The following is a 27,565-nucleotide window of genomic DNA, read 5'->3' on the forward strand; positions in this document are numbered from 1 at the left end:
AAATTTGTTTAATCATCCCTGCCAATAATTAGATGATGTCTGTTCAACATTCCACTTAATAAGGGTTATTTAAATTTTGTATATTAATAATGTACTCCTGCACTTGTGGTTTATGAATCCATCTTGATCTTGTTGATTATTATTGTAATTTTGCTTGCGTATGTCTTTCTTTTCTTTAGGTCCATAACAAGCATTCGTAAAAACCGATTCCGTAGCGTTGTTGAAAGAGTTTCACAAATAAAAAGCCTGAGTTCGAATTCAGTGCCTGGGATTCCTAATATATTTTTTTATTGATCAAATCAAAAACAGTTACCCTATTTTCCCGAAAATTTCGGAATACAATATTGTTATTATCAATACCTGTACAATTACAACACGTGTTTTGTTGATGACGTCATCACAAAATTTTGTTGTGGGAAAACTCACTTGAAACCCATGAATAGCATGCTTCTTTATTGGTTTAAGAAAATTTCGTTTTTAATTTAATTGCAAAATGTTAAGACATATGTATTTTTGCATTCAAAGAACTGGGCAAGTTATCAAACAAGCCGAAATAATCGTAAATTATGATCGTCCATCGTCTCCGCTTTCTGTTGTTCTGAGGTTATAGTTTTTTAGTATAATGCATTAGTATTAACGGAAAATCGAGTCCTCAAACTTCTTGTTAGCAGAGGACCCGTTAACAATTCACGCATTAGGCAGTTTGTTTCATTGATCAAATCAAGAACTGCTCATTCTATTTTTTGCAAACCTGATTTAATATGCGTAGCTGTTCAGCAGTTTAAAGTACCCCAAATCAGATGGGAAGGACGAAAATATAAATCTTATTTCTTTTTAATTTAACATGAAACTTGACATGTGTCGGAACTTATTTTACAAATTTAAACCCAATTTTAACAAAGCTGCTTTCAAGATTTTGGAAGTTTTATCCTTGTTAAGCATTAGTCTATTACTATCGAAGCAAGAATTGGTTTTTGATAGCTTGTTTACACACTGATTTATTACCACATTCTCATCACAAATTTTATAAGAATAGGAAAATCGTTTGTACATAATATTGTTTTTTTTTAGGATAAAATTTGGCAAATCGTTGGAGTAGATTAGAAAAGGAATAGTCCAAGAAACGAGCCCTGAGGAATTTTAAAAGAAAATTTTCCATCGAATTTTACAGTTTGTTCTTTGTTTGTTGAAAAGAATGATTTATAGTTATTAGGATGCAGATAATAAAAATCTAGTTTCATTTCATTAGCGAGGGACGCAGTCGTACACCTTGGAAAGATCGAAAAATCCATCATTGTCAATGTCTCCAGTTTCAAAGTAATCTAAGTCTAAACTTTTAAGGAATATCAACACGTTATTGGTCGGGATCATTAGACAAATTATTTTGGGCAGCATTTTATCATCTACACGATATTCATAACATCTAAAATTTTCATAACAATCAGTTCACTAGGTTCTGAGAAAATCCGAACGCACGACAGACGGCAAACGGCAGACAGACAGACTGACGGAAACGGGAGACCTACTATTTTGTACCTTAGCTTACGCGCAGGAAATAAAAATGCTATTAAGTCAAGCATTGTCTGTACAGTAATTTTTGTCGTTACAGAAACCACATTGACAAGATTATTTTCTTCGGACACACCATTGGTCAAAAAGTTAACGCCATGTATTTAGATATAAATCTTGATTTTTTGTTTTGTTTTTAGGGAAACTAGGTTAACGTTGGCTCCAAATACTTTAGACCTAGCACTAGTTATCTTCGTCAGACGGTTGGTCACTTGCGCGTGGCGGTCCAATTCCCAAAACGGTCATAGGACACCTGTACACAAATAGGGAATTGCAAGGGTTATTATTACCATAGGTGTCTAGCTAATAAGAAGAAATCGTCAATATCATTTTGCACTCCCACATTACACTTCCACAGTAAATTTGGCAACATAGGAACAAAAAAATTCGAAAATTGTCCTAGTCTTCAGCATTTCTGATAAAAGTTTATAGTAATAAATATTAATTACTTATGTTAATAATTTAGTTAATATGCAATGTAGATAAAGTGAATTCTCCATAAACTGTTTTATTTTTACAAGATGAACTTGTTGGTAATGATTAATAAATACGTGTGCAATTGTGTCTCTGAAAGTATGAATAGCACTAGTATTTTATTTTTAGATAAATGAACACCCACATTAACTATTAGAATAGGCAATAACTTTTTATGGTACTAATCCTTAAAATTAATTGTAAATCTTTCTGACTGCAGCGCACAATTGACCCTTGCCATCCGTTGCCTAAATTTCGGTGAATTCTTTCATCACCTGTTTTTTAAAATCAATACCGCAATTATGTATGGCAATTTCAGAACGCGGCCATCACCAGTGTTTTCAGATTACAAAATTCAATAAATCATAAGGTAAACATTGTTGACTTTTTTTGTCTGAAGTGAGATAGCGTAAAATCAGTTTCTTCGCATGCAATATGTTTAATAAACTTAATAAACAAAAATAAAGTACTATTTTGTAATTTAAAAATAACTGTTTTATTATTTTGTCAAAAATTAATTTCTGGAGCAAGACAGGTTTTTTAAACTAAAAACTTGAATGCATTATATCACAACCTACATCGGTTGAAATTAAAATCGACAATGTATATACCGTCTCGAACAAAAAATTCTGGTCGTCAGTGTCAGTCTCCAATTAATTTTGTGTAAAAAAATAACATTGACCACCCGAATTTGTATTTACCAGAAAGAAGTAAAATTAGCGTTAACAGTAAGCTTATCTTTGGAAATAAAAAACATCTAATTTGTCTTATGTAAATAAACGTATTTTCTGTACAATATCATCGGCGCAAAGGCAATAATAAAACTGTTTACAAATACCGTTTCGTATCCCTAAAGATTATTACGAGCAGTAAAATCCAGGATTCCATATTAGCCCAAATGGGGATTATTCCGAGTTGTAAAACCGTATAATACGCACTTGGCCCCTCGAAATGTTTTCTGTTAAGTTTATAGAATGCTGGAATATTACTTCTCGAGTCCATCGGGCGACTGGGTACTGTTACATTTCCTCGATGTGTCATGTCCTCAAAAGTACCAAAAAATTAGTCTCCCGTTTCCTTCTGTCTATCTGTCGGTCTGTCTGCCGTCTGTCTGGATTTTTATTAGACACATAATCTCCGAAATTTTATCGGACGTTAATATGACGCTAATATGTAGTCGTCTTTTTAAAAATTGCCGTTAACGAGGATTTATGTCGTTCAGAAAATAAACATTTCATTATATGCAAGAGAAGTTTCACAATTTCATTAGAATAAGTAAAAACAACACTTGTAATTGTAGGGTCCAAACCTACTATATATTTGGGTTTGGAACTAACCGCACACTAAACAAGATATCCTCACTTGAACACACGGTCCCAAGAGACTCTATAACAAGGGGTATATTTGTAGTTCTACGTGATGATTCACAACATAAACACTTTCACAATTTTCAGCAAAACATTAGCACTTTCTAAATTAATTTCATTCAAAGACAATGTTTTCTCTTTTACCGAACTTTTCACATTTATTTCGCCTTTACAACATTATTTGCCACGCCGAAAAATTTGTCTGAATGTTGTAAATTAGAAAGCTGAGTTTTAACGCTCTTGTATGTCTCGATTCCTCCTTAAAATCTCTGAAGTATTAAATTCTGCTAATTAATGTTCTTTTGGTTAATACTGTGTAATTTCTTAGTCAACGTAAAATTTGATTGTTTTATTATTTTACTTTGGACAGCTTTTGCGCGGAAAATTGAAAATAAAGGTAGATTATTCAACCAAAGGTAAAGCAGCAGGTCAGAATACACGTTCGAGTGAAGTTAATTAATATAAGATTAAATTAAAACTTCAAGATGAGCAGACGAGTCTTAATTAGCGTTTCACATTTTCGTGATTTTAATAATGTGAAGTTACAATTTCAGAAGAATTGGTTTGGTGGTTTCGGAAATTATTCGTTTAAAATATTTCAATAAGAGAGAGCATAGATAAATGAACATTCAAAAACTACATATAATCAGTTAACAAAATTTTGTGATGACGTCATCGGGTTTTTGGAAGGAATACATAGACAAAGTTTAGCAACAGATTTGTCACTTTCCTACACAAATTCCAAGAGCGAGTTACCATTAACCAGTGAACTTTGAGTACCGGAAATTTTTATATGTTGTGGTTTCTAAAAAAACAGATAGTAAATACCATACTGATAAAGAGATCACATGCCTGAATTATTCTAACATGTATATTTTAATTTTATTAAATAAATGGTGTATAATTCTTATTTACAAAACATATCCAATCTCTCATATTATCAAGTAAAAATTTAACACGAAATCTCTACAAAAAACGTGACTCCTGAAGTGTCCTGTTGTCGCCTTTTTATCAATTTTTCAACGAAACGTGTTACTTTGAACTGTCGTGTACGCCTGATTGATTTTGTTATAGCCTGTCGGACCTTCCTCAAGAAATAATTCTCGTAACTATGTACGTCGCTGCTAAAAATTCTCATTTTTTTTCATTCACTTCGTGTAGGAGCACCATATTTTTGCTCCAGTAATCGAATCGAGCTTAATGTGTTTAATCGACCCAAAAACAACACAAATTTAATCCGCCGTATAAAAATAAAATTGGCAAATCAACGCGGTAGCACAACATAAAAAATCTCGAGCCTGAAAAAATTACATTAGCCGGATGCCAGTGAACCCAGAGGAAAACATCCAAGTAAAAGCCTCGTCTCACATTCCCAGCTCTACAAAATAAATGTTGATTTTCGATTTGACAGAAAGACGCAAGAACAATGCATCCTACATGTTGTCACGTGCTGATAAGTTGCTGAAAATACCCGGAGAAAACAACAGAAGTCGCGCACAGCTCCATCATGGGGTGTCAGGTGGAAACTTTGTTTACGAATCCATTTGAAAAGTTTTTGTGGTGAAAAGTATCTCACAGTGTCCTTAATCCCACATGTTACGGATGTTGATCCAGCGTACACCCTGTATGCGCATTAAGCCACAAGCTTATTATTAAGATTGATCCGCGTTGGTGTTTCCACTTTCTTCTTGTATCGTCTTAATTGCAGGACAATTTAATTAAGTTGGGTATTGTTGGTGAGAAATTGAATTGAGCGGGAACTAGGCTATGAGAACCTAATTAACAAATTAACTCCGTCTTAAGCTGGGGAACTTAGACCGTAATTTTTATGTGCACTTTAGAAAAACTAATCTCAGGTAGTGTTTCTGTGGCTAATAAAGTTCTGACATAAAATTTGCTTTAGATTTTGAGGTTGATAATAATTACGGATTACTTTTGCCAGGTTTTAAGTTCACATTTCTGGGAAAAGAAAATCTGTTATCAGTTACAAGTATTTGGCGATACTTGATTCGATTGTGAAATATCTCTCACTGAAGCTAACTCGTATCATATAGGAGTAAAAATTATTAGATTTTTAATAGGATTTTATGCATCAATGTTTTAAACGATGTTTTTACGTTGTTTTATAAATGTTTCGTATATCTGGCGACCTTTGAAATTTAAAAATGATGCATGTATGCCAACCACTCTTTAATGATAAACACTTTTAGAGTTTTACTAAATAAATAAAAACTAGGTTTGTTATTTTCGCCTTGGAGAAAAACCTTTTCGTTGTTCCATTGTGTTTTTGAGATTTTTATCATTAGGGTTCATCGATTACAAATCAAACAGTTTTTTTTAACTAAACTCGTTACATTACGTTAATTCAAAGATTAATTTTTGTGTTTGGAACTTCCAACTTATTCGAATTGTGTGTACCTGTTTAAAACAAACTTAATAGATAACTTTGTATTTAAGAAATTAGTCGCTGAATATTCTACTTTTTAAACAAAAAACCCAGAGAAGACGTTTTTGGCCACAATACCTTTTATCTTTTCAACAACAAAACGGTTAGAAGAAGTTTTCAGTATTTAGGTTGTTCATACATCCGGACAGTTTTTAAAATATTTTCAAAAATCCTAAGGCTAAAGTGCATTTACAAAATTTTGAAGTATGCTTAACACTTTCTCGAAGGATTTTCAAAAAATTATAAAATTCGATTTTGTGAATTTAATTTTTTAATGATAAGGTCTATAATTTGAAATCAACATATGTATGTAATTTTAAATTAATTGTAAAGACACATGTATCACTTTAAAATATCTGCAAGATAGATTTCAAAGCATTCGGTTTTGCAGACTCAAAATTAAATTGGAAAATGTAATATAATTTTGATTTTTTTTTCCCAAAAATCTGAATGTTTCGGGTAAAAACTCAACATGGATTCATAAACTACACGTGTAGGACTATGTTATTTTATACAATTTAAAATTCATTTGTTATGTACAGTTTTAAGGTGACGTTATGGTATTGTTGGTGCGGATGATTAAACAAAGTTTAGTCAGGGTTTTACCATCTACATGATATTCGTAATATACATATAAAATTTGACAACAATCGGTTCAGTAGTTTCGGAGTTATCTGACTAACAGGAATTGACATAGGTGGCGGACTGAGAAAGCAGCCAGTCGCCCGATGGTCTCGATTACAATACTTCTTTAGCTTTCGCTCGGGTAGTAAAAATAGATGGAAGAACTTGGTTGAGATTATTTCCGACAGGATGGAACAAAAGCACACACAGCAAATTTAATTTTAATTTATGTGTTATACACTTCGGGCTTAATGCAGAAGTTCCACTACATTCACCTGATATTACCCCACCAGATATTTGACTATTTGACTACCAAGTACTAAACAGGAATTTAATAAATTTAGAAGTACTACAGAATGAAATTTTACGTTGTTATTGTAAGGTAAATGAAGACATGTTACAGACCATTTTTAAAATATGAGTAAAATACTGAGAGGGTGTTTAGAAAATAAATGTGAACATTTTCAACCAACTTTGTAATACTGTTTCTTCATAAAATTTAATTTTATAAATAATTTTCAGTATAATTTCCGTCTATCTGCCCGATTTCCGTCTGTCGGCTGTATCGATTTTAATTAGACAGATGATCTCCGGAACTACTAGGCCGGCGATTGTTGTCAAATTTTAAATTTATTAAATGAATAAAGTGTAGATGGTAAAGTTCTAATCAAAATTTGTCTAATCACCTCCACCAACGATGGGATGACATCATATCAAAAGTATAGTGTTTAAATTGTATACAGTAATTTACTCCTACATATGTGGATTATGAATCCGCCTTGAGTTTTTAAAAATGTAAATTGTCTAACTTTTCATTTTAGTGAAATACAAGCGGAGCTGCCATGAATATTCCAAACCACATAATTGAGATTCGTGAAGTTTTAACCAGACATTCGCGGGTTCTATCCCCTCACGCGCCTTTCTTAATCGAGTCCATTGGGCGACTTGCCACTTTCATGTTTTCTCGACGTTTCATGACCTCACGAGTAGGAAACATGTGGTTTCTAGTTTCCGTCTGTCTGTCGTCTGTGTTAAAATTTCTATTAGACAGATAATTTCCGAAACTATTAGATTGATTGTCGTCAAATTTTATGTTTATGTTGGGCATATCGTGGAAACGCCAACTAAAATTTGTCTCCCCACCAATAAATAAGAGGATAACGTCATTTCCAAATTGACAATAGTAAATGTTTTTAAAATCTTATTGAATTGTGATTTATGAATTCGTGTTGACTTTTTATCCTATATATCCAGATTTTTGGAAAAAAATAAAAAATATCTAACAAAATTTTGCAATTTAACTTTGAAACTGATAAACCGAATTCTCTAAAATTTCGCAGGCGTTGTAAGGTCCTTGTAAGCATTGTAAATCGTTATTCGAAATTTATCCGTTTATCTCCTACCAAAAATTGATGACGTCATGTAAAAACTTTGCCAAATAAATCCTACCGAAAACATTATGCAAAGTTAATGAATCAAGCAATTTATTTTATTGATGAAATTAAGAACGACTCATCCACTTTTCTCGAAATTTTGAGTATGCAGTATTGTTGTTATAGGTATTCCTATATTGCACCTTTGAATTTTTTCTTATGGAAAATTCACTTGTAGTACACATATTACATGTTCCTTTAACAGTTTTCACATATCTTTATTTTAACTTATAGGGGTCATAATAAAAAAAATTAATTCCCAAAATTAAATCTTATAATTTTTCGGAAAATCTGAATTTGTTCGCCTGTATTTCAGGGGTGCGGAAACGTTAGACTGTTAAAAACTATTGTGAGTTTTACATCTAGAGCGTAAACTAAGGAAATACTGTAATATGGGTCCATCTGGCCAACGCCTATTTTCATGTTTTCTCATAGTTTCATAAGCGCTAGAGTATGAAAAAATAAGCCCCGCCCATCCACCCTTTTTTCTTAGAAGAAATGTCATGTACCAAAATCATTCTTATCTTAACAAGTACTAGCCCCGCCCACCCGCCCTCTATTTTCTTAGAGGGTATGTCGTGTGCCACAATCATGTTAGCAAGTACTAGCCCCTCCCAGCCACCCTCTATTTTCTTAGACGGTATGTCATTTACTATTTATTAAAATCAATTTTATCTTAAAAGATACTAGCCCCGCCCATACACTTCAATTGAGATCCACTTTTCATTCGGACTAGACAAAATGAATCACTGAAATGGAGGCAGGGTAGGTGGGCAGGGTGAATTGTATGTTCTTTTGTAAAGTGAGAATGGGAACTAATAGAACGTGGGCTGTTTAAAAAAAGCGTTAGTCGTAATTTTTTTGCGATGCTACTTATTTGCTATAACATTTATTTCTTATTTCTGAAGAAAAAAAATGAGAAAACGGGTGGGTGAGTGGGTGGGCGGCGCTAAGTTTAACTTTTTCATACAGAATCTTTTATAAGCAAGTAATAGCTCCGCCCACCCACCCTCTCTTCATTCTAGTGATCACTCTTAATACTGTTCAGTCATTTAACAAAATCAATCGTATTTTAACAAATACTGGCTATGCTCACCCGCCCTCTATTTTCTTAGGGGGTACGTAATTTGCCACAATCACTCTAATCTTAGCAAGTGCTACACTGGACCAATCCAAGTTCATATACGTGTCCTTGCAAAAATGTTGATGAGGTCATCAACATTGTGTAAAGTAAAACTCAACTCGAAAATGCTAGATATGTTTCATTGTACTTTCGGTGCGAGGGAACTTATGTCTAATAACATGAAATCAACTTTTAACTTTTATTATCATTTTAATCTCGTATCAAGTACGTCGGATGTTTGAATTTTTGTTATATGAAATGGAGTAACTTTTTATTTCGCGCAAATATTTTTGCCACATGAAAGCACATAATTTAAAAAAAATAACCCGCCCAAAATTATCTTTTAGTAACGTATTGAAAATGTCTTAAAGACGAGTGTTATTTTACATGTCCAACGCAGTACTATGCCTCATAGTCTCCTATTTTGTTTCTTACGTTGTATCATCTATTCTTTTTTCTAAAAACTGGATTTGTTTGATCGATTTCAGGGGCTAGGGAAGATCTGTCAAATTAATGAAACCAATTTTTTCCAGAGACACTTAATTTAAAAATTGGTCCAAAATTGTTTGGGCACCATCTCCTTCGTCCAATCAAACAGGTAGTTTGTAGAATAAATTATAAAATTTTATTATACAAATTTAATTTTATTTTTTTCTGAGAAGCTTTAAATGTTAAGATATAGATTAGATTATATTATTAAACCACAAATAAAGTATCATATCCTATTAGCTTACGTAACACAATTTCAAGATAACGTAATAAAATTTTCTATGTGGTTGATTATTCAACTTTTATTTAAATTTATTATACCGAGTGATTCGCAATATAGGTATATAATAAGAGACAGCAGGCAGAAAGACGATAAACTTAAAAATCAGAGAACTTTTTACTTTTATCTATGAGTATTCCTAAAAATTTTCCTCGTTTCTGAAGTAGAGTTAAACAAATTCAGTATTTTAGATAAAAATATAGCTAAGAAAACAAAAAACTAACTAAACTAATGAGCGCTTGCTAAACATTCCTCTTAATTTCATTGTTATATATGTTCAATTTTTGGCTAAAAAATGAAGCCGGTTTCATAAACCACAAGTACAGTACCTATGTTATTTTATATGAAGTTGCATTATTTTACCATACAAAATTTTCACGCGGCGTCATTTTTGGATAATTTGTAACCCTTTCTCAGCCTTCCACGTCTACTTATTAATTATTATTATATTAATTTATTTTACATAAAAATAACACGTTAGTTAATGTTAGGACGTACAAAAAGTTGTATTAAGCTACAAGACTAACATAAAAGCTGAATGAGTTTTAAAAAGGTGATCCCTTTAAGTTATTTTACACCGATTGCTTAATTTTACAGACATACTCAAAAGAGCTTAAAAATTCCACTTTGACAAAAATAAAACTCTTTAACGGCTACCTGAAGCTGGCCAATTTTTTTAGCGTTTGCGTCAGTTATGAAAGCTTTGTCTTCGTCGAAGTTAATAATTTGCAAGGATTTTTTAATTAAAATGCTGTGTATATGAAGTCGATCCCAATTTAATTAAAAATAAAAATATAAAGTGTCGGAGATCAGAGACTGAAATTGGAATATGCACAGAAATCGTTTTTATGGTGGTGTGGAGGCGGTGGGTCGGTTGGTATTTACGTCGTTTTCATTTTAATTTTGCATACTTTTATGTATTTTTTATTAGCAAGCTTACACAGACGAGCAAATATTGATTTGATGATTTGTTGTTAACAGTATACAATCGGTTTAAAACTGCAAAAAAGTTCAACAGAGAATTGGTATTTTTTTGTACTTTTAGTAATTTGATTAAGCAGTCAGTGAACACAAAAAAATCTTAAATTGGTTTTTCTGTTGTGACTGGTTTGAAATTAAATAATTTTCATTTTTTTACGTGCCAGCCGGAGAATTGTTAACAAGGTAGAAAGTTTTAAAAGCAAAGCTTTTAATTTCCATCTAGCATTTTTTGTTCTAACTAAATTTGAGGGTGAAATGTAAAATACGTGACCACAAAATTCTTAATGATAAAATTATATTTATATAATACATATATTTTGTCCAAATTTTTCGACACAATACCAAAAATGTGTAAACTGATTAAGTTCAAGGAACATGGAGCGACCACGAAACAAATGAAACGTGAAATCATTCATTACATAACGAATCTGAAAGTGGTAGATAAACGTCATAATTCATGAAACAAAGTGTATAATCGTACAATAACCGCAAAAATGCTCATATTTTTAACTTATTTTCCTCCACGAATTGTTAAAGGACGCGTAAATAACACGAATGTGAGCATTGACTTCTGAACTAACGCATCTAAAGTTATATTTGGTTAAAATTTATTAGCAAATATTATAGCAGTAGTAAAGGGGATGACTTGAAATCTCGGTAATTCGGAGAACATGTGCCCTTGATAGGTAGTTATAATGGATATTTGTGTAGGTATTTTGTTAAAGCAAAGCGAGACCATTTTCGGCAATGTTGTTCTACATCTTCGTTTTCTGTCTGTTCGTAATCGCTAAAGATTATGTTGAGATATAAATATAACAATCATAACTTAGTGAATAAACACGACTGAGTAAACAATCGTGCACTTACCGGTTATAATCAGGTGATGTGTGGTGATGTGTTATCTTTATTTCAATGTTATGTAAATATTTTAGGCAGACTGCGTGCTCTTCCAACATATTGCCTTCCCAACATAATTTACAACTCGGTTATTTCATTCCTTTTGCGAAATATTATTAAAAAATTTTAAATTTGATTTCAAAATGCGTTGATGAAATGTACGACTTCAACTCAACATTATTACATTATTGATATTACAGACTTAATTATTTAAATGTTCACTTAATTTAATTTAGTTCGTGAAAGACGTAATTTCCTGTGTGAATCAAGAATCGTCTTCTTGAAAAACACAAAAGTTATCAACTTTTAAACGAGCATTTTTGACATATGTATTGTGTTTTTTTATAATGGTATTTCGGATATTAAATAAGTATAGCGTAGCGGAGTCGAGCGACTGCGAAATCTTGCGAGTCAAAAAACCCACTTTTAATCCGAATGAAACATACTATTTTTTCTCCAGCCATTAATGTAACACAAACATAGGAAATAATTAAATAAAAAAAATGTAAGATATTTACGTAGCCATCATTACCAATTTTTTATTTACGTTGTGTCACTGATTTTCAAAAAGTTTCAAAAAATGATTCATTTTTCGCCAATTATACATTGAATATCAATTTTAAAATTTAGAAATTATGTAATTTGTTTAATTACTAATAAAATTATGGAATATTAAAGACAACATTATTAATGTTTTCAAAATTGACGAAAAAATATACTCTGAGATTAATTATTATTAATCCTAGCATTTATTAATATTGATTAATTTATTAATCCTAGCATTTAAAAGACTTTTAAACCCTAGGATTAAACGTGAATGTTGCCTTAGTAACGCAAGTTTTTTTTCCTAATTGCCAAAACGCGTAATTTTAGTGTTGAAATTGTCATTAAAAGTGTCATGTTAAAACGGCTGGAGAAAAAATAAATTATAGGAAGTTTTGCAAGGGATTGTCCAATGGCCATTCATTATCAACTCTTTCTTTTGCCAAGGTCGTTAATGTATAGGTATAATATGGAGATTATATAATCAACGTTTATATGTAGAAATAACTTATTACTACTAAGGCAATCAAATGTGGGTTGTTCTTGATAGATCACTAAAATCATTAAGTGAAAATATGTAATACAGGTTATGATAAAGTAATGCACAAAATTCATAAAAAGCGCAGCAGTTGCTTTTAAAAAACATACAGAAACATGTCAAGCTTTTTACTTTACTCTCCAGCTCTTGACATATGTCAAAGAAATTTTACGTCAAATTTGTAAGTTATGTCGTCATCAATGATTTTTTTAAATAGGACGGTATAATTTTGATTGCATTATTTGATCAAGCTTATTTTTCAGCGTAGGGGTTGTATCTATAACAAAAAAATTGGTCGAATTCGACAGAACTTTCCTGGCCCATAAAGTACAGCTTGTCAAATCCAGCTCTTTCGAAAAATGAAAAAATTTGATTTTACGAATTTTATTGTTTTTTTTATGGCAACCATTATAAGCTAAAATAAAAATACGTATCTAATGTTTGAGTAAAGGTAAAGACTTTTTTAATTGCTCTGAATCCGGTCATTGAATAAAACACTACTTTTTATTTTGATTTTCGGTGTTGTAATTCACAATTAGTTAATTATAACTTGTCTAAACCTAGGGGAGGCTCCGTATTCCCTAGCCTCCCCATAGCTACGGCCTTGTCTAGGGGTTATGAAATATCGAGAAAATATGAAAGTACCAAATTGCCCGGTGGACTCCATTACTGCACGTTCTTAGGTTACCCTCGATAAGACAAATAACTTGAAAGTGTTTATGTCTATACATCGGAAGAATGTCCCGTAGAAATTGGTTTGATTTGCGTGATTTCGTCCCCTCAAAATAGAGGATCAAAACTATTAAGTAGTAAGCTACAGTCGACAAAATGTTCTGAATATTAAATAATTCTTATTAAATAAACACTTTTGTACTTTCCCATTTTCAGGAAAATGGGGTAACTCGTTCTTAAATTGATCAATAAAAAATATGAACGTAGTGATAAATCACAAGTAAAACTCATCATATTTTGCACATTTTGGATAGAATTTATTCGGCAAAATTTTGAGATAACGTCATACATTTTTTGGGGGGAATAAACAGATTTATTTTGATTAACAATTTACCATACTTACAATGACTCTAAAACGTCTGCAAGATTTTAAAGCGTTCAGTTTTGCAATTCTTGATTTAATCAATGAAATAAATTGACTGATTTATTATTTTTTGTTGAGTCACTCTGTATAAGCAAATCTAAAAAATATGAATGCAGTGATAAATTACAAGTATGGACTGACCATATTTTGCACCTTTTAGATAGGATTTATTCGGCCAAATTTTGAGATGACGTAATCAATTTTTTGGGGTTGATAAACAGATACATTTTGCTTAAAAACGTACCATGCTTACAATAACTCAAAACAACGTCTGCAAGACTTCAAAATATTCAGTTTTGCAATTCTTGATTTAAAGATTAAAGTAAGTTGACCCAGTCATTAATTTTTTTAAGACACCCTGTATAAATATTAATCCAGTGATAAGTCAGAAGTATAGACTCATCATACTTTGCACATTTAAGATAGGATTTGTTCAGCAAAATTGTGAGGTGACGTCATGCATTTTTTGGGAGGGATGAACAAATACATTTTGATAAAAAATGTACCATTTTTATGACAATTTTAAAACATTTCCAAGATTTCAAAGCATTCGATTTTGTAATTTCCCATTAAATAAATAAAATAAATTCACGCATTCATTAATTTTTTGAGTGACCCTGTATAAGCAAATGCAAAAAATATGAATGGAATGATAAATCACAAATAGAGACTCATCATATTTTCTACATTTTTTGAGCTGATGTCATCAATTTTATGGAGGGAAAAGTAAATATATTTTATTAAAAATTTATCATAGTCTTAAAACATCTGCAAGATTTCAAAGCATTCGGTTTTGCAAATTCAAAGTTAAATTGGAAAATGTTGGTTTATAATTTTGATTTTTTTCTAAAAATCTGGACGTTTCGGGTAAATACTCAACACGGAGTCATAAACTACATATGTAGGATTATGTTATTTTGTACAATTTTAAACCCCTTTACTATGTACAATTTTGAAGAGACGTCATCACATTGTTAATGGGGATGATGAGACAAATTTTGGTTTGCGTTTTACCATCCTAATATAAATACAAAATTTGACAACACTCAGCCGAGTTCTTTGGGAAATTATCTGTCTAATTAAAATCCGTGACGGCAGACAGACAGACAGACGGACAGACACACAGACGGAAAAGGAAGACCTATTTCTTCGTACTCAGGGGTCATGAAAAGTCGAGAAAACGTAAAAATAAAGAGCCGGCCGACGGACTCGCTTAAAATTCTTCCTTCGCTTACGCTCGGGAAGTAAAAATTGAGAAAATTAATAACAAACAATATAAACTTGATTTTAATGATAAATATTAAATAATAAAACAATACGTTGGAGTAAAATTTATGCTATAGAAATTGTTCAAACTGTTCCCCATTCACTATCTGACTCAAACCCAGACGATGGTAGACCTAACTGACAGAATTTTCAATACTCTGGGGGCTTATACGAGTCATTTCATGACGATTTTGTGCTTTCATGTCATTTAAATGATCAGGTTTGTTCATGTAAACACGACTCTTTAATGTCCCCATAAAAAAAATCAAGGGATGTCAGATCCGGAGACCTAGGTGGCCATTCTCTTGGTCCACGTCTTCCATCAAATTGATTATCCAAAAAATCTTTAAATTTACACCATAATGTGGTGGTGCCCCATCCTGTTGGAACCAAATCCTGCGATCTAAATTTTGTGGACTATCTGGATCAAGCACTGCTGTTCTAAGATACACTTACACACGATTTTAAATAAGAGGTTCTGAATGAAGTAAGCTGTTTAACGACTCAAGTGTCTAATTGAAAAAATCACCCAAGTAATAGACAAAAACTGCCTTTGGAACAGGATAGAGAAATTATTAACTTAAAATCTTAAATTTCAAGTTAAACATGTTAATGAAGTTCTAAATTTATCTACAACTAGATCTAAAAATTTGAGAAGATGGTATAAGAAAAATATAGAAAGGTTATTAGAGATTAAATTTTACTGCGGATACTCCACTCTTTTAAAATTAAAGAATCCATTGCAGTCCTTAAGAAAATTAAGTAGGAAAGTGGAGCATATTAAATTTATGTCAGGATTCCTCCATAATATTAGGTAGAATCACTAGTCGATGAAAACAATGAGTTAGCTCTTGTCATCTTATTGGGAATTCTGTAAACGTAAAATCCATATAAATCATGCATCTTCAAGAGATTATTGATCTTTGTACCAAAGTAGAGCTTAATTAGACTAATATAACATCTGAATGGGCCCTTCTAATAGATCAATTTTAGAAATGTTTTGATATACGATGTAGTAAATATCTAAACTAATGAATGAGCAAAATTTATTTTAGTCATATGTTTTTAAAACAAAATGAGAAGATTTTATATTTTAAACTACCCATATGCAACAACATAAAAAACATTCGACTTCGGATATTTAAAAAAAAACCAGAAACGTAGTTAAGAGGAGAGTGCTAGAAACTAGAGGACGTTTATGTTATTAAATAATACTACATTAAAACCCGGTTTATAGAAAGCGAATTGAAGTTAATTCGGGATTAACTTTTAACTGCGGTCCGTTGCTAGGCAATGTGCATATTTTAACCAATCACTATTCTACATTTAAATTCTCTGTTAAATTAGTCGAGGATTAAATATTTAATTCGCTTTGTATAAACAGGACTTACATGTTTTTAATTGTTTTGTTTTTATCTTTGGTTTTATGATACCGCTACGACTAACGTTTACAGGTGAAATAGAAAATTTGACAACAGACTTTCTCTCTCGGAATGCCAGAAAAACGCTACCTTTGTCTCTTTTTCTATGAATGTCACGTCCAATCACGTTGACAAGCTTGTTCTCACTATTTAAAACAATTCATATCAAGGGACTTTAGTTGAGTTGAAAATGCAACGATCAAAGACAAACCTTCAAAAATCCATGGTTGTGCTTGATAATGTTTTTTATTGCTCTTTGAGAATATGTGAAGATTAATCCGAAACTTTTTTGTTGTATATTTTTATAAATATGTCTACACTTTATTTCTGTAAATATAATCATTAATTACTAACAAATTGTATTACTAGCTGTTTGAAGAATTTCCATCATATGCCGTTTTTATTAGTAAAATAAAATTTATTGTATGTGTATGTTATGGAGCGATACATATTTTCATTAGCTTTGAAGTTTTAATGACTATGTCTTTGATCGCCGTTGGATAAAATAATTTTAAAAAGTTCAAACACTGTGATTGTGTTAATCCATAGATGTTATTAATCGTTTCGCTACAAACAGTTTTAACCCAATGTAGCATTAAAACGGCTAAAATTATAATTTCCTGTTTTAAAAAATTCAGCATAGGAATCAGTTTCATACAAAGTAAACTATTAAACTTTGAATCTAATTCGTATCTTATCGTTTTATCTATTTCTGCGAAAATATATATCTAAATAATGACTTTAACTGATAAATTGGTTTAGAGTGCTATTTACTTGTTTTTATAATTCACAAAAGTGTATACAATTTGAGAATACGAACTGGTAACGTAATGTGTATTGAGTAAAATTTTAGAGGAATAATATAACTACTAATCAAATTGCTATAATACACTTACCTTTAAAGAGTTATGTGGAAGATTGGACCAATATGGTACCAAATTATGGGACAAATTTAATGAATTGAAATATTTACAAGTATGTATAACATATTTTGCGAAAATCTTTATTTATTTTATTAATACCACGTCATGACCTATTTTAATACAACAAGCGTTGTTTACCCGTAGTTATCTTAATTATCCCTGAATAGCAGTTTGATGTGAAAAATATAAAATAAATAAATAAATAAAATCTCACAGCTCAATAACAATTACATTTATTTAAGGATAGATTTTCAACAAAATTTTATTAATAAATTACAATAAATAATACATATCACTTCATATATTTTTTTAAGTAAACCGATCCCCAAGCGAGAGTATTCACCTTATCCGGTAAGATAAATCTTTTCGTATCGCCCGGGGACAGCACTACTCTATTTACAAACTTTCTACTTACTACTTGATGCTTTTCAGAATTAGTCTCAAAAAAATTTCTAGTTATCTGTTTACCCTTCAATACACAGTCTGCGAAATCTTCTCTACATATGTGTTTATGCTTTACATACTTTTTCACACTTGCTGCTTTTTTTACTTCCTCCCCTTCAACATCCAAAAAGTACACTTTGGCCCGCACACCAAGAAATTCTTGTATGATTTTTGAACCATACTCATTTTTCATCTTACCAACAACTTTTTTGTTCCTTTTGGGGATATCCCACTTGGCGTCGAAATTTGAAGTGTCCATTAACTTCAGAAGCTTTTTGTCGGTTTTAATATCCTTAAAATAGTCATCGGTTTGAATTTCGTAAATAAAACCGTCTGTGTCTACGTAAAGAAGGTTAATTTTGTCACCATATTTGGAAACCATGTGTTTATAATGAAACTCATACATGAACATTTTTTGAAGTTCTAAGATAGTAAATCCGGCGTAAATGGGTTTGTCGAGGCTGATGTTATGGTTAGTTGAATTGTAGGAGTTTTTGTTGTTGTATGATCTTTGAATACTTTTTCCGTAGATTGTGTTGTTGAGCAACTTGAAAAGTTTGATTTCGAAGTCATTTCTAGCTTTAGTTCTCAACTTCGTGTTGTAATCAATGTACGACTGTAACCACTTGGACTGTTTAAATTTTAGAACTCTGTGAACTTTTTTTAGTTCTAAGCCGTATTGTAGACATTGTTTTAGAGTTCTATAGTCAATTACATAGTTACGTTTGTGATAAAAATTTAGTACCTTTTTTTCGGAGGTACTTTTCGGATTTGCTGAAGGAGGAGGAACTGACATAACTTCAGAACAAAAGGGCAAATTATTGTGAAGTTGGTGTAGTTCTTGAGGATAATCTAAGTCTACTTCAAAGATATATCCAAACTCACCATTTTCATCTAAGCTAGAAATAGTATTTTGGAGTGTTTTTATATCGGTCTTGCTTAACCAAGTAAAACCAGATATAGGGAGATTTTGGGACATAGCCCAACCCCCCAAATTGTTTGCATCTAAATAAACTATAAAACTAGATTTCTTTTTCTTATCGTAATTACTACAATAAACGTTATTAGCTTTCACGTGTCTTTTGCTACATTGTGAGATACCTCCACGAATATTAGAAGCAATAAAACTGATCATGTTAGGATCTTGTAACAACTCTAACTCTACACCTGTGTATTTTAACATAGCATCCCACGAAAAACTAGCTACCGTAAAGTAATGTGCTGCATCTAGTTGGTACTTATTTAAAAATACGTCCCTAAAATTTTCAAATATATCTTCTAACAAAAAAACCTTACATTTTAAATAGAGTCTAAAATAGTCACCTATTGTTTTGCATTTAAACTTATCCCAAATGTCTAAACACTTTTCGTATTCATCAGCCGAAATTGTTTCATTGCGAAGATGATCCTTAAAACCATTTTTCCCGGGCAGTTCTTCCTCTTGAAATTTTTCAAACTGGTCGACGTGATAAAACGGAAAATGCCACTTTTTCTTCATCAAGTCGAATACAGCCTTCTTCTTAAATTCTTTCTTCAGGCGCTTTTTCTTCACGTCTTTTAAGATTTTCTCTAAATCTTCTGGTTTCTCGTCACTCATAAACCGTTTTGAGTCAATAAAACGCAGCTTAAAGTTAGAAAAAGTTCGCATAAATCCACAATCACCAAAACGAAAAACACTTTTAAGTTCTGCGGCGTCCAAGTTTTCATACAGAAAGTGTAACCCATACTTTGCCAAATTGTGCATCACCACTGGTATGTCAAATAGGACTTTTGGCATACTTCTGCATTTGTAATGGGCGGCCCCCAAGAAATCTCCTGTCAATGGATGGAAGTCCTGGTATCTCCTAGCCGTCAGTTTCTTGTGGCAAAAATGGCAATCCTCCACCGTATTAAATTGGTTTTGTTCATCGTCGGTCAAGGTTTTAGGTTGTACTTCTTTTCTCAACTTTTGTGCGATTTCTGCAGCATCCTTAGTGATTTTTTCCCAAAATACCTTAGGACTATCTTCTCCAACGTAGTCTTCGCATTTGGACAACGAATCGTCGTAGGAACACTTGACGGAGTAAACAAATCCGCACGGTTTGTGCAAAATTGCAGACCTAGTTTTGTTCAGAGGAACCTGTATCGAGTCGAAATGTGCGTAAATTACGAACGGAATTTTTATTTGGCAGTAGTATTTTTCGAAACACAAGTGCGTTTTTGGCTTTCTTGGATACATTGTGAAGATGTTGCGTTCGCAACTGATTTTTAGGTTTGCACTTGTAACAACTGTTCATCGTTCACTGATAAAACCGGGAAAGTACAGATACATTTTGTTGCAAAACGGTTAGGAATTTTTACGCGTGATTGTGGTATTTATTGTCGCTTTGAGAAATGACGTAAAGGATATCTACCTTGTTTTAACTTCCTGGGCGTAATTTGGTTTCCTCATTTTGCACAAGTCAAATATTTAAATCTAAACATTTACTTAATAACTTAATAAGTCAGTGGTATCTGTAAATTTATTTTTATATGAATTTATTGACCGAAGTTTGTGTAGTAAATTTATTTTTGTTGTCTGTTCTAATTGTGAAGTTTTAATTTATGCATGTTAAAAATGAGCTTTGTTTGTTGCTTTTCATATCAAAACAAAACCGCATAATCAGTGTTTGTCAGAAGTGAACAAAGTAACGAATTGCGGTAAAACAGCAAACAAATACGTGTTGCTATCTAGCGGCCATAGTTTTAACTACTTCGAGTAATTGTCATCAATGAGCACCTAGACAGTGTCGCCAACTGGGAAGAAATTGTCGACAGTTTGGAGACTACGAACAACTAAAACAAGAAATTATGTTGTACTTAATATTTTTGCAACAATAATAGTAATATATTTTATACTGAGTCGAATAAAAATTTAAAAACTGGTTTTACCAACAGATAAGAATAATAGTAAGTTTTAATGTAATACCAAGCGATATACCAAGAGTATTGAAATTGAATTTCAATTTCAAAACATTATATAATAATAAATCTTCAATAATATTTTTTTATTTCTCAGAATTGTTGTTATGGGATCTGTTAAGCAAATAAATATACATAGATAGATTTCTTTTGTCTGTCATCTTCTTCAGAAGGCATTCATTTAATTTTCGCAATAGTGTTATGTTATAATTAGTGTCACATTGTATTATCTGAATGTATCCATATCCCCACCAGAGAATTGTTGATGATTTTTGGATACATGTCAGTTTAATTTTATGTAAGAAATTTCATAATGGGTGTATACCGGTGTCCAAATTTAGTGGCCACATCTCGTGTTACCGTAGGAATATCGACAATTGATAGAAAGTAAGTTTAATGATATTTTGAATAGTGTTGAAAAATTAAAAATGTTAAAAATGTCATGTTAGTTATTCACCCCACACTATGATATGGAACAATTTTTCGTCGACAACAGAAAGAGAAAGGCTAGAAATAATATAGGTACCATTTTTTTGTTTTAAAAAATAGGTTCCCGTCTCCGCCAGCCTACCTGTCATCTGTCTGTGTCGTTTTTTATTAGACAAATAATCTCCAATACTTACTGTACATGTAGATGGTAAAACACCAATCAAAATTTGTCTAATCATCCCGGCCAACACTTTGATGACGTTATCTCAAATGTTTTATAATAAATACGATTTAAATTTTAAAAAATAACATACTCCTTTCATCCCGATTTTCTGAAAACCATCCAAATTAACAACCACTTTTTATATTATTATGTTTGTATAAGCGGCGGTCTGATTAAGTGATTACGGACGCCTCGTGGTATTTTTTTTCGACGAAGTAAGATTTGTCCTAATATAGCTTAGGGGCGAGGAAAGTTCTCTTTAATAACCCTGTTTGAAGTGGACTCATGTGTAAACAATTTTTGAACGAACGTTGGAAAACTTGGTTTTTGTATCGATTTGGTTAATAGTGCTTATTAAAAACAAATATATATAATTATATATACAGCGTGAGTCACTAAGCGCGCATTCCTCGATTTCTCATTAATTATTAGAAATGAACTTAAAGTCTGGGTAACAATATTTTGTGGAGAGGTAAACAAAAATGCGCTTTTTAAAACTGTGGTATAAAAAAAATAAGTTTTAATATATAGAGTGTTTATAAAAAAATCAGTTATAACAATTTTCAAATACCCACCACTAATTTTAGTTATTTCCTCCTCGGCATGATTAAATTTTGATTCTGGACATTTTTTCGCAGAGTGCTTATTTTCCGAGATGTTTGTCAGTTTCAGGTTAAAAAAATCACCCTGTAGCTTGTGGACACCATAAGAAAGCGCGTATCTGTGTTTATTTCTCCATAAAATATTGGGACACTGATCTTAAAATTAAGGTTATTGCGGTTTTTGCATGAATTCTTACATTACTATAAAATTTTGACAAATCAGAATAACGTGGCAACGTCGTAACGAAATTACCGCTACAAAATCCAGAAAGAGGCTGATAAGAATATGTTAAGATATACCTACAAGGTATTCTACTTATTAAAAAAAAAAAACAAAGTTATGGGCTATACCTCATAACAAGACAATCTGCATAGTGGAAAGTAATTTCAATGTATGCTATTAACTTTTTCTTTAATAATAATTAATGATTCATCGAGAACCGCGCAATTAGTGACTCACCCTGTATACAGAATGTCTCAACGATCTATAGAAAACATCAAAGGTGGATTTTTGATAGTTTGCTGTTTTTCAATTGAAACTTTCGAATTAAAGGGAATCTGACAAGAGGAAAATTCTATAAAAGATAAATCTCCAAAAATCAATGGCTGTTTTCGACGATGTTTTTTTTATTGCTTTCTCGGTAGAATTCATTTAGGGCTCCAATTTACAGTTACTTTCAAATCTATTGTACAAGGTGTTCTATTTGTTTGAAGGTTACACAGCAAAGTGTTATTTTTTTAAGTGGAATGTTCTGTATATTTTTAAAAATTTGATTTCTTGTGAAAAAAGAAAAATCCGATGTCAGATATAAAGGTGATATTTAAAAATGCATTGTTCCACCATTTTTAAAGGAGGGTTAGAATATTACCCAAAACTTTTTCGTCACCTTGTTTGAACTACCTACTTATTTAAAGTTTTAAGTTTATATCTTAAACGTGATTAAATTTGAAAAAACTGGCAGTTTTTTCTTGTCATTCAGATTGGATATCTTATTATCTCCTAATAAGCTTTACCATTAAAAAAATTGTCGAAAACTATTTCGACAAAAATTCCCTCGCCTTCGAAATGTGACTGGACAAATCTAGCTCTTTGAAAAAATTATAAAATTTGATTAATGATTTCCGTTTTGTCATAATCTCTGCTAAGCAAAAACCAGCAGCATAAATAATGTCCCCGCAACCCCTGCGCCGTGCGGGCAATGTAAAATATATTTAAAGCACTTAACTAACGGAATAAAATGTTCTTCAGCACTAGGTAATAGCAATCTGAAGCTCAGGTGTTTATTTATGTTTATACATCGAAAGAATGTCACGTAGAAATTAGTTTGATGTGAATGAGTTTGTCTAACTAAAATTATTAATTAAACCACAGTCGAACAAATTGTTCTGAATATTACAATTCTTACTTTGTCATTATTACATAAAGACGTGCGTATTCTCACATTTTCGAGAAAAATTGGGTGACTCGTTCTTAATTTGACCAATTAAAAATCTCTAATGACGACATCAACTTGGATTGGTACAATGTAATACTAACAATAACAGTATTGGATTCCCAAAATTTTCTGGGAAAATGGAGTGAGTCGTTCCTGATTTAATCAATAAAATAAACTGACCCATTCATTAATATTTTTGAGCCACTTATTTAAGCAAATCTAAAAAATCGGGACGGCAGACGGACAAACAGACGCACAGATAGATAGACGGACAGACAGACGGACAGATGGACAGACGGACAGACGAGAGACCTATTTCTTCGTACCCTAGGGGTCATGAAAGGTTAAATTCAGAAAAGAGTGATTCATTAAATAACATATGAAAACTAATATTCGCCTAAAATCATAGTAATTAAAATGTTTTGGGCAAAATTTCAAAATATTTAAAAATTATGGACCTGTGAATTTTTAAATATAATCACTTTTTGTCCATAGAAATGCGAATTATCTTGTAAACTATTGATCAAAAGACTTCTTAATTTGATATCATTTAACAAAAAAAAAACAAAAACTTATAAATGGAACACATTAACAAAAAATATATAGTTTTTTATGTATGCATAATGCAACAGTTGTCGTTTTGAAAAAATGATATGTAATTTTCTATGGATATCGACAAGTTGTCATTTAAACAACATATGGTGACGTCACAGCTTTAACAGCGAAATGTAAAGGCTTTGATTTCCGAAGCGTAAACTGTAATAGCCATTCCAGAACTTTTAATTTTTAAAATTTGTTTTTGAAATCCATTTCTAAAGAAATCGCGCTTAACTTGTGCGAACGTTTTAAAACAAGAGCGCTGGAAGAAGAATCTTTAACTCTTGAAGTATTGTTCTGAATGAGTACGCTCGTCGAACAAACAAGAGTGTTATAAAGGCAATTATATTGGTTGTTATTATTGAAAAAGTTTTGAAAACACATTTCAACTTTTACGAACGAATACAAATAAAAATCTTTACAGTGAGTTTGAATAAGAGAATTTAAACTACTTGTGAAATGGGGTTTTTATTAAATTTTCGTATTTAATTTCTTATCATGGACGATCAATAGGCAATCTTGTCTGTCGATGTCAAAGTAAATAAAAATACTCAAAAGGACTAGCTGACTCATAAATTTATAGTAGTGGCATTTTTAATCTGACTGTTTTAGGGTTTTGTTAATTCTCAAAATTGTACATAGTAAATGGAATTTAAATTGTATAAAATAAAATACCCCTACATATGTAGTTTATGAATACGTGTTGAGTTACCCAAGGCATCCAGACTTTCGAAAAAAAAAAATCAAAATCGTATAACAACATTTTGCAATTTAGTTTTGAATCTGCAAAACCGAATGTTTTGAAATTGTACAGACCTTTTAAAGTTATCGTAAACACGGTAATTGTTTTAACCAAAAACAAACTCGTTCAAATGAAATTAATTTCTATGTGACATTCTTCTGATGTATAACATAAATACTTTATGTTGTTATTATTGCTGAGAGGCCATTTTTACTTATTGAGCGTAAGTTAAGGAAGTATAGTAATGGAGTCCATCGAGCGACATGATACTTTCATATTTTGTTCACGTTTCATGATCCCTAGAAAGGGACTTAGCTAGGGTGAGACCAGGTGATGTTGAGCTTTCCCTAGAGAAATTTTTACCTCCCCGAAACCTAGATAAGTTATAACTAACCAAATGTGAATGACAACATCGAACTGGACCATCGGATTGTGATCCGGTTACTGCAATTCGTCGAAAATGTTAGTTTAGTTTTTCTGTTTCACTCTCACGTGTCCAGTCTCGACAAGCCTGTTCACTATTTGTCTTAAATTACGAGTATTTATAAATGCTTTTCAATTCAATCAAGATTCATGAACGATTCACTCCATTTTCCAGAAAATTTGGGAATACAGTAAATTTATTATTCGTATTAGGTACACTGCAGTTATTCAAACTGATATTCATGTTCTTGTAAAAATGTTGATGATGTTACCACAAAATTTTGTAATGAAAAAACTCACCTGAAACAAACGCGTAGCACGCTTCTTTACCCTTACTTGAATATCTTTATTTTAGGTTATAAATATTACCATAATAAAAAATAAAATTCGCAAAATAAAATCTTAATTTTTCATAAGAGCTTCTGCCAGTCTTTCTCCAGCATCTTACTCGATAATCGTCGTTTGATTAAAAGACAATATAATCGTACACGTTTCTCAATTCCGCTCTCCGATTAATTGGATGAAACAAGTGTCATCCTACTTTGCCAAGGCTGTATTTATTTATACACGCACCATTTACTGTAATGGCGCCAATTTTATTTATTTATATCGCTTTCAAATACATATATGAAATGCACACCCAACATCAATAACTGCAGCATTCCTCCATCACTTACCATCAAAAATTTCGTTCGTTCCTAAAAATAGCGGCGCACTTGTTGCTTTTTATTTCAGTGGCAGCATCTTTTGATTGTTTTCAGTTTTGTATCCGCGAACGTATCGAGGGCGGCCTTGGAACGCGTCCGCATGTACGACGTTTTCAGACGCTACTGAAAGATGTACGTTTCTGCTGGTTTCAGCGCTTGTTTTCAGCGCAACATTGCGATGTTTGGTTGTTTCGCCCTGATAAAGGGTGATTATTGGACTTTTCGCAATTGTTATTTCGACACGTTAGCATAATGACGGTCTTTATGGGTTTTTTGACATTGATTGCTCCATTGATGTCGCACTTATTACCATTATCGTAATTATTATCAGTGCGAAAGGGAGAAAGCGCGTTTTAATTAAACTGTTATATACGCTAGTTCAGCGAAAATTTCTGAGGAGAGTGTTTCAGTAACGGCTTATTTTTTTTTTGTGAAGCTTAAAACCGTTTGCTGGGTAAGAAATAGCAGGCATGATTTTACGGTGAAGCACTTCCGAGCTACCGCACCACCTCGACTTTTTTGATGGGATTAACCATCTTTAAAGCTTTCAACACGAGTGGCGTGTAAAAATTATAATAATATGGAAAGATAATTACAATTTCCATACAATTTGAAATATAGACGAAGAAACTTATTAAATAAATTTTGGAAAACATAATGATTATAAAATATTAAGCTTAATATTATACAAGAAAACAAAAATATGTAATAGCAAAACCTGATCAACTTGATTAATGTTAATATTTAAAATACTTTCTATCACGGATCTTAGATCCAGTGGAATTGGAAAACACTTGATACATAAGAAAAAACGTGTATAGTGTAGCGTCTGTATCAATATTCTTCGAAACTACTAGACTGATTGTTATCAAACTCAAACTGGATACATATTTTGCGAATATTTCGCAAAATACTAACCAAAATTTATATGATTTTGCATGGTAAATGCTTTTTAAATATACATGTGGTTTATGAATTCGCTTTGATATTTCGTCCTAGGCAGCCAGATTTTCTAAAAAATTCAGAAGTTTATAGCAATATGTTATCTATACATATAATCTCTCCAATAATATAATTTTTCAAAGTAGTAAAACCGTTCCAGAACTCTTTTCTTCAGTTTTTGCAGAAATATCACCTTCTGAAATGTTATCAGTAACTAGTAATATGATTATGCAAACAAAAATGGCAAAAAAATAATAACTTAAAATTGTTATTAAAATTAACTCTTGTTCAAAAATGTTGTTCAAGCAACAAGTTAAAAATCTCGGTGGAAATTCTCCCAAATATTTGAGTGAGACACTTACATAAGTGTATCATTGATTTATTCTTGTTTTATAAGCTAGAGACGTAAAAAGTTGGAACAGTTTATTTCGCAGCATGGTTACCTAAGACGTATCTTTGATGTAACGACTCTAGAAAGCTTTGATGTCTTAAGACTTTTTATTTTGTTTTCGTCGTCTTTCAAGCCCCTGTGTCTTTGTAGATTTACATAATTTTTCAGATTTTAAGATTTCCTCTATTTAAAGAACGAGACTAACTTCCCGAAATAAGT

General features: G+C 31.7%; 2 protein-coding genes across 3 annotated transcripts in view; both read right to left on the minus strand.

Annotated features, from left to right (window-relative positions):
- LOC135132949 (uncharacterized protein) overlaps positions 1 to 26,120 on the minus strand; it is an 84,953-nt gene extending 58,833 nt beyond the window's left edge. For both annotated transcript variants that reach the window (XM_064061168.1, XM_064061167.1), the window contains exon 1: positions 25,984 to 26,120. The gene's annotated coding sequence lies outside the window, so the exon portion shown is untranslated. The remainder of the gene's footprint in view (positions 1 to 25,983) is intronic.
- LOC135131677 (uncharacterized) lies at positions 15,402 to 20,132 on the minus strand. Its single transcript, XM_064059523.1, has 3 exons — positions 17,995 to 20,132; positions 16,638 to 16,693; positions 15,402 to 15,547 (listed from the first exon to the last, which is right to left on the minus strand). Exons 1-3 carry the CDS (start codon positions 20,130 to 20,132, stop codon positions 15,402 to 15,404), a joined length of 2,340 nt encoding a protein of 779 aa, XP_063915593.1.
- Positions 26,121 to 27,565: the final 1,445 nt, after the last annotated feature.

The sequence above is a fragment of the Zophobas morio genome, unplaced genomic scaffold (assembly GCF_036711695.1).
Source record: "Zophobas morio isolate AGI-343-1 ecotype UQ-CSIRO unplaced genomic scaffold, CSIRO_AGI_Zmor_V1 ptg000021l, whole genome shotgun sequence".
Classification (NCBI taxonomy): domain Eukaryota; kingdom Metazoa; phylum Arthropoda; class Insecta; order Coleoptera; family Tenebrionidae; genus Zophobas; species Zophobas morio.

What these genes read in the sequence shown, in the direction of transcription:
- LOC135131677 (XM_064059523.1), bottom strand. Translation starts at nt 20,132, where the DNA reads ATGTATCCAAGAAAGCCAAAAACGCACTTGTGTTTCGAAAAATACTAC. An exon ending in AAAGCAGCAAGTGTGAAAAA is followed by an intron (nt 16,694 to 17,994) that starts GTATGTAAAGCA and finishes TGTTTTAAATAG; the next exon opens with TGAGAACAAGCTTGTCAACG. An exon ending in TCATAGAAAAAGAGACAAAG is followed by an intron (nt 15,548 to 16,637) that starts GTAGCGTTTTTC and finishes TGCTTGATCCAG; the next exon opens with ATAGTCCACAAAATTTAGAT.